Source organism: Leopardus geoffroyi, chromosome D3 (genome assembly GCF_018350155.1).
Source record: "Leopardus geoffroyi isolate Oge1 chromosome D3, O.geoffroyi_Oge1_pat1.0, whole genome shotgun sequence".
NCBI classification, from domain to species: Eukaryota; Metazoa; Chordata; class Mammalia; order Carnivora; family Felidae; genus Leopardus; species Leopardus geoffroyi.
In genome coordinates this window covers 18,512,761-18,522,324 of record NC_059339.1, presented here as the reverse complement: position 1 = coordinate 18,522,324, position 9,564 = coordinate 18,512,761, and the positions used below count along the sequence as shown (strand labels likewise).

At 53.0% G+C, this 9,564-nt stretch overlaps 1 protein-coding gene across 1 annotated transcript in view; it reads right to left on the bottom strand.

The window, feature by feature from the left end:
• Window positions 1-7: 7 nt before the first annotated feature.
• MYO1H (myosin IH) overlaps window positions 8-9,564 on the bottom strand; it is a 46,235-nt gene continuing 36,678 nt past the window's right edge. The window contains exons 21-31 of the mRNA XM_045458146.1: window positions 8,723-8,791; window positions 7,310-7,394; window positions 6,297-6,456; window positions 5,368-5,451; window positions 4,498-4,591; window positions 4,256-4,311; window positions 3,549-3,684; window positions 3,075-3,145; window positions 2,615-2,712; window positions 1,626-1,725; window positions 8-567 (exon numbers count right to left, since the gene is read on the bottom strand). Coding sequence (XP_045314102.1) covers window positions 541-567; window positions 1,626-1,725; window positions 2,615-2,712; window positions 3,075-3,145; window positions 3,549-3,684; window positions 4,256-4,311; window positions 4,498-4,591; window positions 5,368-5,451; window positions 6,297-6,456; window positions 7,310-7,394; window positions 8,723-8,791 — 980 coding nt within the window. The 3' untranslated portion in view covers window positions 8-540. The remainder of the gene's footprint in view (window positions 568-1,625; window positions 1,726-2,614; window positions 2,713-3,074; window positions 3,146-3,548; window positions 3,685-4,255; window positions 4,312-4,497; window positions 4,592-5,367; window positions 5,452-6,296; window positions 6,457-7,309; window positions 7,395-8,722; window positions 8,792-9,564) is intronic.

Below are 9,564 nucleotides of genomic sequence, written 5' to 3'. Positions count from 1 at the left end.
GAGAAAGTGAATCAGCTGGGGTTGCTACCCCTTCGATTTTAATACTAGGGAGGGAAGGGGGACGGGGGAGGGACAGGCGCTTCGGCCTCCACCTGGGGAGCTGCGTCAGAAACGTTAAGGCATCGGGTGTGGTGAGTTCCACTGAGTTAAAGCAAAATTCAAATTCTGCAGCTTTATGAAATTTTCCTCTCAGATCATACATGCTCCTGTGTTCCTCGGGACCACTGCGGCCTTGACAAAGGCAGAGCATCTGTCGCCCACCGTATAATGACGTGTTCACATACCCATCTCGGGAAGGTCCAGGGAGGGACACGGAACACCATCCCCGTAGGCGACTTGAGGTTGGGCCCCTGAAGAGTTGACTTCGGCGCCCCAGGGCAGCAGAGAGCCAGGAGGGGGACAGGTGCCCCTCTGTCTCTTCAGATGGGATCTCCTTTTGCTAGAGCTGCTGTCCCCTTTCCCGGAAGGTGTAGCCACCTGGACAGCCCCCCACTTCCTGGGCGCTTTCCTCAGCCGGAGCACAGCCAGCCACCGGAGAGGTCAGGAGGAAGTCGTGCGGACCGACACCTTGGGAGAGAGGATGCACTTAGGTCAGAGCCCTCTTCTCACCCGGTGGTCCGCAGCGGGGCAATGGGTGTGGACCAGCCTGGAGAAGCCAGCCCCACCGGACGCGAGGCAGACAGAGGGCATTTAAAAAGGAAATGGGATTTAGAAAAGGCATCTTCAGCCCGAGCCAGTCAGGCCGTGTGACTCTCAGGACAGAATTACTCCTGAAGGTCATGCCCCTAAGACAGCACGTAGACTGAAAACTCCTCTGGTGCTTTAAATCCAAAATAGTACTTAAAGATTTCAACTTCTCCCTGAAGGCGTTTAGGGGCAATTCGATCACAAAAGCCTTCTGGGTGCTGTTTACATCCACAGGCACAGTTTCATAGTTAAGGGGATAGAAATTAAAATAGGTACAAGACATTCCATATGTCGACAGACCGTTTCCTCGTTCATTTGTATCAACTAAGGATACCGGGTGCATATATACAAAAGACATCTTAAAACACTCAGCCCGCTCAGGTTGCAATAGGCTATTTCCTAGCAAAATTGGATCAAACTAAGCTCTGTGTACTCCTGGTACAGTGAGGACCGTTGAGATGCCGGGTCCAGCATGGTCGGACCGGGGAGGGAGGGCACAGCATTGGAGCACTCCAGCTGGACTTGATCCGACCAGAGAGTGCTCACATTCCAAAGCCCCGGCCACGCCCCTGCCAAGCCAATTACATCACCGCGTCTGAGACTCAGGCACTGGTACTTTTGGAAACTCACAGGAGACTCCAATGTTGGAAACACGAATGAGAACCCCTCTGATAAGGCGTAAGGCCTTTACCAGGCAGTGAAAAGGTGGCTTCGACCTTCAAAACCGAGAAGGACTGAACGTCAACTTCCTGTTTACTCACAACCAAAACTGGGAGGTGAACTTGCTTTTTTCCCCCCTTTTCATTCATTGTGTGAGTCTGTACCCCTGGTATCCATACCTTCCTGTTTTGATACAGAATCGAGAATAGAGGGAGAAATGAACAGTCTATATTCTCACGTCAAACTGCTCACGCCTCCCTCCCCCGCCAGCCACTCACCACGGTTAACTGTCCGTTTTTATCTTTATAGATTTGCTCTTCTGGTCCCGTGTCGAAAACGATCGTGCCTTCTTTTCCAGGACTAATATAAAACCGTAAACTGAAAATACACAAAATCATCAATTACTGACCTTTTTTTGCCTCTTGTCTACAAAAGAAATTCGCTTCTGCAGCTTTACTGGTTTCAAGATCAAATTCCTGTTTTATTAGAGTTTTATTTTACTTGAGTACCCAAAAGACCACCAGTTCCGTAACGGAGAAAACTCACCACATTCCTGTGGTTATTCTCAAATCACTTTAGCACGTTCAGTCCTTCAAGGGGCCAATTTGATGTCTGAAGAACCACCTACATATGGTCCTGCTGAAACTCTCATGGCTGGGGGGGCGGGTCTCCCTGTGAGGTCCAGCAAAACCAACCCCGCTCTGTGCCCCCCTCTTGTACATAATGGATTTGCTCATGACAGTAGGGTGGCTTCAGATCTAATAGGGGCAGCAGGAAGACCTGCTTTCCCGGGGGGGGGGGGGGGGGCGGGCACAGCGCCTCCTGATTCCATCTGCGAACGAGAATCCAGCACGGCCTCAGGAACCCCCACACCATCCCCAACCAGCCAGGTGACACTGGGCCTGCTGCTTAGCCGCTTTGTGCCCCTGACATGGAAAACGTGGCCATCCTTCAGAGCTGAGAGAATCGAGTAAGAGCACCCCGTCTACGTGTCAGATGGTTTTCTTTTCCGTCCTAAAGTAATGTTGCCACTCTGCCCTCATCAGTTGTAGGCAGCCTGCAAAGCTCCGGGCCCACCGTGCTCGGCCAACTGTCCCGAACCACAACCATCAACAGGAAGGGTGTGCCCGTCACCTGCTCTGGCCCAGAGATCCACCTTTCACTCAGTGACAGCTTCCCTCAGGAACATAAGGCCCTCCTTGGAGAACTGGGATGTGAGACCACGGTTCCCTATGTGAGTGAGCGATCGCTGGGCAAAACCACCTACCTCCCCTGGACGACATTGACAATGTTCCCCCGCTTCACCAGCATGATGAGCTTAGTAATGGCTTCAAAGATATGTTCACACTGTAAGACGGCATCCCCCTGAGAAGGAGACATGGCTGTTCCAGAAGCAGTGGCTTAAAAGGTTTTTTTTAATTTTTATTTTTGAGAGAGACACGAGCATGAGCAGGGGAGGGACAGAGAGACAGAGGGAGACACAGAATCCGAAGCAGGCTGCAGGTCCTGAGCTGTCAGCACAGAGCCCGACGCGGGGCTCGAACTCACGAACCGTGAGATCATGACCTGAGCCGAAGTCGGACGCTCAACCGACTGAGCCACCCAGGCACCCCGGGAGCAGTGGCTCAAAAGGAAAACACCCTCCAACACCGAGGCTCTGCGGCAGGCAACTGAATATCGTGGCAGTGGTCTCCCTCTGTCAGCAGAGACGGGTGGCCGGCAATTACCTTTTGTTTGCTGTCCTCCGGCGACACGTGAATGACCAAGATTCCATCACTGAGGCTGCTGGTGGAGACCCCTTAAGACAGATCCAGAGTTAGGGACCGGGAACCGGACAATGTGACATCAATACAGGAAAAAAGAGGAGGCATACCTGGCGGTGCCCCAACCCCACACTCTTTCCCTCCCAGCTGGGCCCAGCAGGAAGAAGGGCACACTCCAGCAATGAGCATGCCGTGAGGCTGTGCTTGGGATACAGCACAGGTCACCGGAGAAGGGGACGGTTATCCAAGCTGGATACTGGAGCAAAGGGGTGGCCGTTGATATTTATGCCAGAAAGAGAAGCACAGGCCAGGCCCCGGCAGCCCCAGGCTTTAAGGGCACCCTCCACTTCAGTCTTCCACTGGAGGGTGTCTTCTTAACTGATGAGCCCAGAAGCTAAGTCGACCCCATGAACAGCCGTACGGTCGCCGGCTTCTTACCTTTGAGTGCCGAGTACGCTATTTTCTGCTTGATTTTGGCAAGTTCCACCACGTAAGCCGCTTTCTGAGTGAGGAGGAACTGCCGCTCCCGTGCCCGGAAGCCCTTCCTGTCGTATTTAATGACCGGGACACCGTACTGCGAAGAGGTGACCGTCACCATGAAGGGAAGGGGACTCCGCGGGCAGAGGGGGCGGAGTACTGAGCTCCTTACTTCCAGCACTCACCTGCTTATCTGTGAGCAGGTATTACCACACAGCGCTTCCTGCCACGGAACCCTGGGGCCTCTCCGTAACCCTGCCACCCCCACGCACAGAGGGACAAAGGCAGCAAGGGCTGAAGTAACCTGCCCAGATGGCGCATGGCTACTAAGTTGTGCCATGTTGGCACCCCGCCACATTGCTGCTGCTAATAGGGGGTGTTTAACGATGAATTTCACGGCTGTGTTTCACTCAATTTCATAGGAAAACCCAACCCGGTTCCTGGGGCGACAGATAAGGACCGTAAGAACAGCAAATAGGTACCTAGGGATCATGCGGGCCCCGCAGTCTTTGTTAATACCCAGAGCATCACGGTTGTGAACCCTGCCCATCCCCACGCACCCCTGCAGTTCAACAGCACTTCCGGACACCCCTCGTACAGAAGACGGACCCTGTTCTCACGCTTCGTAAGGGAATCCTGACTGACGCCAGGACACAACACTTCCCTACCTGGATTTTCTCACTGCTGATGAGTTGATGTACTTTGGGATTAATGTCTCCTTCATCTGGGGAGGGAATCGGAGCACAGTGAATCGTCAACTAAACGCCATCGTGGTGCAAAAGCCACTGGTACCTGCTGGGTTTACGTCTCTCTGTGACCAAGACCTCAACTGTGGGCCAGGAGACTCTCCGGAGTCAGGCGTCATCTTCTGACCCTCTAAGCGAGTGCACAAACAGAAGAACGCACTTACCGATCCGACTGTTGGCGAAGGGCTGGTTTAAGGCTTCTGCATAACCTTCTTTCTTCCCCCTGAAGAGCTCACTTGTAACCACCTTTTGCTGCATCTGGTAACAGAGAGAGGGAAATACAAAAGTGGGAGCCGTGGGGCTCCTTGGGACGGAGGTCCGCGGCACAGCTCACTCTCCGTGATCAGCTGTAGAGGCCTCGTCATACCTCTGCCCGGAAATCACAGCACATTCCAGGCTTTGGCCAAAGTGCCCCTAAAAATTATGCTGGCAGAGACTGGAGCTGACACTTCGTGCTGGTCTCTTGCCCTCCCTTCCCAGCAGGGGAATTTTCAGAATTTCAGACAGCAGTTTCCTCCTTCTGGGTCAGAGGTCTGCCTGCAAACTCCAGCCCCGGGGGCCAGATCCAGCCTGCTGCCGGTTGTTTCTAAGTTTTTGTTTGTTTGTTTTGCAGCCTGGCTACCATTCATTCATGTGTGCTGTCCGGCAGCTTCCGTGCTCTGCTCGCAGAGTTGAGTGACTGCAACAGAGATCGTGCGGCCCGCAGACCCTGAGAGAGGACTCTCTAGCGCTTTACGGACCTGCAGACAAGCAGACACAAAACCCTCCAGCAGAGAAGGGGCCCGGCCTTCCGTGCAGCGCAGGGGCCGGCTGGGCTGTGTTCCCATGGCAACAGCGTGAGCAGAAGCACTTGCAACATCTGTCCTTGAACAAGGGGCTCTGACCTAAGTGGCCTTCTTGTGTTCCATCCCCAACACATGCAGGAGGCATGAGCCCGGTGTGACCCCTGGGCTCCCAGGTGAGATGGTGGGCGAGCGCCGCCCACCGCGGACCTTCCAGCACCTTCGCCACCCACCCGGGCTCCCCGTCCTTACCAGCGCCTTCCTCTCGGCCGTGATCCCGCGACAGTACTTCCGAACCAGGTTCCTGGTGCACATCTTCCTGAGCAGGTCTGAGGCCTGTGTGGAGAACACACGCACGTCTGCCCTACCCGCCTCACTCAGACCCAGTCTTGGGCTGTGGCCACCAAGACAGAGGCTCTGAAAGCAAGTCGAATTCAGTCCGATTTCAACTACAGCATTAGTGGTTTTTTTTTTTTTTTTTTTTTTTTTTTTTTTTTTTTTAAGTTTATTTACTTTGAGACCAAGTGAGCATGAGCGGTGGGGAGTGGCGGGGTGGGAGAATCCCAAGCAGGCTCCTTGCTGTCAGCGCAGAGCCTGACATGGGGTTTAATCCCATGAACCTCGAGATCATGACTTGAGCTGAAACCAAGACTTGGACGCTTAACTGACTGAGCCACGCAGGCGCCCCAGTACAGCATTAGTATTTTAAAGTCCGAGAAAGCAACTAATCTTCCGATCTTGCGTTACCTTTTCACCGTTGCTAAGCTACTGCTTCTCGAACTTGAATGTGTTTGAGTCACCCGAGGACCCGGCTAAAAAAAAAGACTCAGAACTGCTCGGTGGACCTGGGCTGGGGCCCGGTTTCTTACAGAGGCCCCCACTGTGCTCCAGACACAGGATCCTTGGACCTCCTTCTGAGAAACGCTGTTCTAGGTGACAGTCATTTTAAGCCATCAGGAAGGCCACACCAAGGGTAGCGCTATTCGCAAATGCTCCGTGCTAACCAACCTCCATTGGCTTGAGAGTACGAATTGAGAGGAGCGACATTTCTCATATGACAGCCTTGCAAAGAAGTGCTTCGCTAAAGCCTTTCGAGCCAAGGGAGGTGGCACAAAGATACACCAGCTGAGCCCCGTCGCTGCCCGAGTCACTTGCAACAACAATCTGCGTGTCATCCTCACATTTTCTAAAATGCCAGGAGGCCTCAGCCAGCTCTTGTCCAAGACATTCTTTGGGACATGATACCGGAGGTTCAAGATGTAATTCTTCCGCACGAACACGATAAACTCCTCATTGTCCGGGCAGAGAGGCTTGTTGCGGTTGATGAATCCCTTTATGAACCTGAAGCGGCAAGTGGTTTCTGTTAATTTTCTGGCCCATTTCTTCACGGAGCCTCGGGCTCTCTCCCCACCTGTTTGCAAAGGAGGCCGAAATGGTGCAGGTTGTTTGGGTCGCCAGGTGGGGCGACCGTTACATGGCCCACAGGTCGGGTCTGCCCCGAAAATGTGCTCTATTTCACCCATGCTATCTTTGGTTTTGTTTTGAGTGGTTTGAATTAGTTGCTAACAACAATATTCGGAAATAGTACACGAAAGCCAGATTTCCAGCCAACCTTGGGCGGGCGGAGGGGGGTGGGGGGGGTGCTGGTTATCAAGAATCTGTGGCAACACTAAGCTGGCATTTCTCCAAGGCAGCAGTCAGCTGGAGTAGTGACTGCCCTTCTGAGGTGGACTGAGCTTTCCAAAGTTAGCTGCAGTTCCCACCATGCCTTATCATCTTATCCCAGCTCGTGAAATTCACTTTTACCTGCCTGGCATTGGAGGGCAGCTGACCTTGTGACTTTTGAACTAAGAGAAACTGACAGGCGTACTGAACTGTGATCACTGTCCAACTAGGGAGCTCCGAAGAAAGCAATGGACTTAGCCGCAGTCCCCACCATGCCTTATTGTCTTATCCCAGCTTGTGAAACTCGCTTTTTTACCTGCCTGGCATTGGAGGGCAGCTGACCTTGTGACTTTTGAACTAAGAGAAACTGACAAGCGCACTAAATCGTGGTCACCGTCAAATTAGGGAGCTCAGAGGAAAGCCACAGAGCTGAATTCTTAGGGGCTGACACCCTGAAGGGAAGATGGGCTTTCGGCACAAAGCCAAAGAACTCAGCCAAGTCCGCGACCACCTTCTACAGAGAACTCACTTTCTTACGGTCCACACAGCCCACTTTCTCCTTTTGGCCAGCTTCCGAGCCAGGGCCCCGCGCCAGTGGGCTTCAAGTGTGATGGCTGAAAGAGTTCACTGCCAGTGTTAGAAGGTGAGCACGATCACATTTAAATACAATGGCTTTTTTCCAGAAACATCCAGCCACTCCACAAACATCCGGATACCCACCCGCACTCTGCCCGAGAGATGGAAAGGTGGTGTGTTACCAGTTCTTATGGGGAGTGTGGGGGGCGGTTCAGACAACTGAACCAGGGCAACAGAGGAACCCCAGGGGTGCCGCAGGAAGCTTCAAGGAAAGCCCCACAATGACGTGAGGGGATCAGAGTTTCCCCAGGCCTTCCTGAGGGACCCGTTAGTTTTGTTGCCGCCCGCGGCTGGTCTCAACTGGTGTGTGCTTTAAAGTTGTCTACACTTAAGAACTGAGATACGTAAATTGGGACACATAGATTTCTGACGTGCTTCCCAATTTTTAAGTGCTTTACAGATTTTGTTCAGTTATTCGGATTAGAAAAAATACTTTCTTGTGTGTTCCTCATAGCAGCACTGTTTTCTGTTATGAAAGCAAACAACTCAAACAACCCATGCGTCCATCCAGCGAATGGCTGAATTATGAAGTACTCATACGGCACGGGGGGGTGGCAAACTGTGGCCCGCGGGCCATCTGTTTTTGTAAATAAAGGTTTACTGCCACACGACTATGCCCGTTTATTTACATATAGCCTAAAGTACCTTCCTGATAAAATGTCAGAGCTGAGTAGCCGCGACCGAGGCCGGGTGACCCCCAAGCCTACAGTACCATCTGGTCTTTAGAAAAGTTTGCCAACATGTGATACGGTGCAATCCTACGCAGCCGTGACAGTAAATGACCAAACCTGCGCACGTCGACTGGTTGCATTTCGGAAACAAACACATCCCTAAAAATATAAACAGTATAATCTTACGAAGTTCCAAATGTGTCAGCCAATAAAACTGTTGTTTAGAGACGTATCCATAGATGGTAAAGCTATAGAGGAAAACAAGGCAATGAGAAATGCAGAATTCCAAAGAGAGATGGGGGCGGTGGGGGGGGGGGGCAGGGTTGAGAAAGGACAGGAGAGCGACAGGAGACGGGTTCCCAAGGTACTCCTGGTGTTGGCATTCTTTTAAAAGAGTTATTCTGTAAACAGGCACACGCGGTGGGATCAAATAAACCACGTCCGTGGGAGGAATACGGGTCACTCCGTTGCAATCTCGGGTCAACAGAATAAAGACGAGACACACGCAAGGTTTCAAGGCCGAGCAAGGGGAGAGAAGCCACCAAAGGGGCCTGAGTTCCAGGTACAGCAGGGATGAGAGAGACCGCAGAGGTCTGGCTCACTGCAGACGGGCACGTTTCTGTTTTAATTCTTACCTGCGTGTCTCTTTCTCACGTACACTCTCCTCTCTAGGCAGGCTTTGTATGTGGCTTGGATTCTTGCAACTTAAAATGAAACAAAAGTTTTGGTGAGATGGCTTTCAGTTGTGCACCTGCGCGGTAGCGCTTTTCCAAGGGCAGGTCAGAAGCAGCCCTCGGAGTGTGCCGTGTGGAGCTGACTGGGAAGAGATGGGAAGGGGTGGGCCCATCCTCCCTCCCTCCTTCCTCCCTCCAGGGTAAAGAACAGACTCGGTGGTTAGAGCTCCCCACCCCCGTCTGTCTACGGGGGGCCTGCTGGCCCTCGGTTCCATGGCCCTCGGACCACATGCTTGCTCGCCCTCGAGCTGCCCCGTCCACCTCCCTCCACCTGGGGACTGAATTCCCAACACAAGCCAGGTGCACTGAGGGTCCCACAACCAGAGGCATCCCATTCCCTGGGGGCTGGTTAGAAACGCCGGGGTCCCCCCTGCAGCCAGCACCCACCCAGAAACCAGGTCCCGGGATTGGTGCCCACTGCTGTCAGGGTCCAAAAAAAGGACGGTGGTCACAAGCCCGGCTCCTGAAGGCGGGCAGCCCTATGTTCCAACCCAAGCTCTGCCGCTTACTAGCTGGGCAGCCTTCAGCAAGTTACCAACACCTTGGGCCTCAGTTTCCCTGACTGCAAAGTGGAGATAATGCAGCTGCACAGGTTAAAGAGCACGACGAGGTCCTGAGGGCAGAGGACTTAATACGTACCTGGCACACAGAAAGCACTCAGGTATACGCAGCAGGGTCTGTCTCGACAGACCAGTTGAGATTTCAAGGGAGAAGCCCCACTGCATTCCAGGAGTTTTTACATT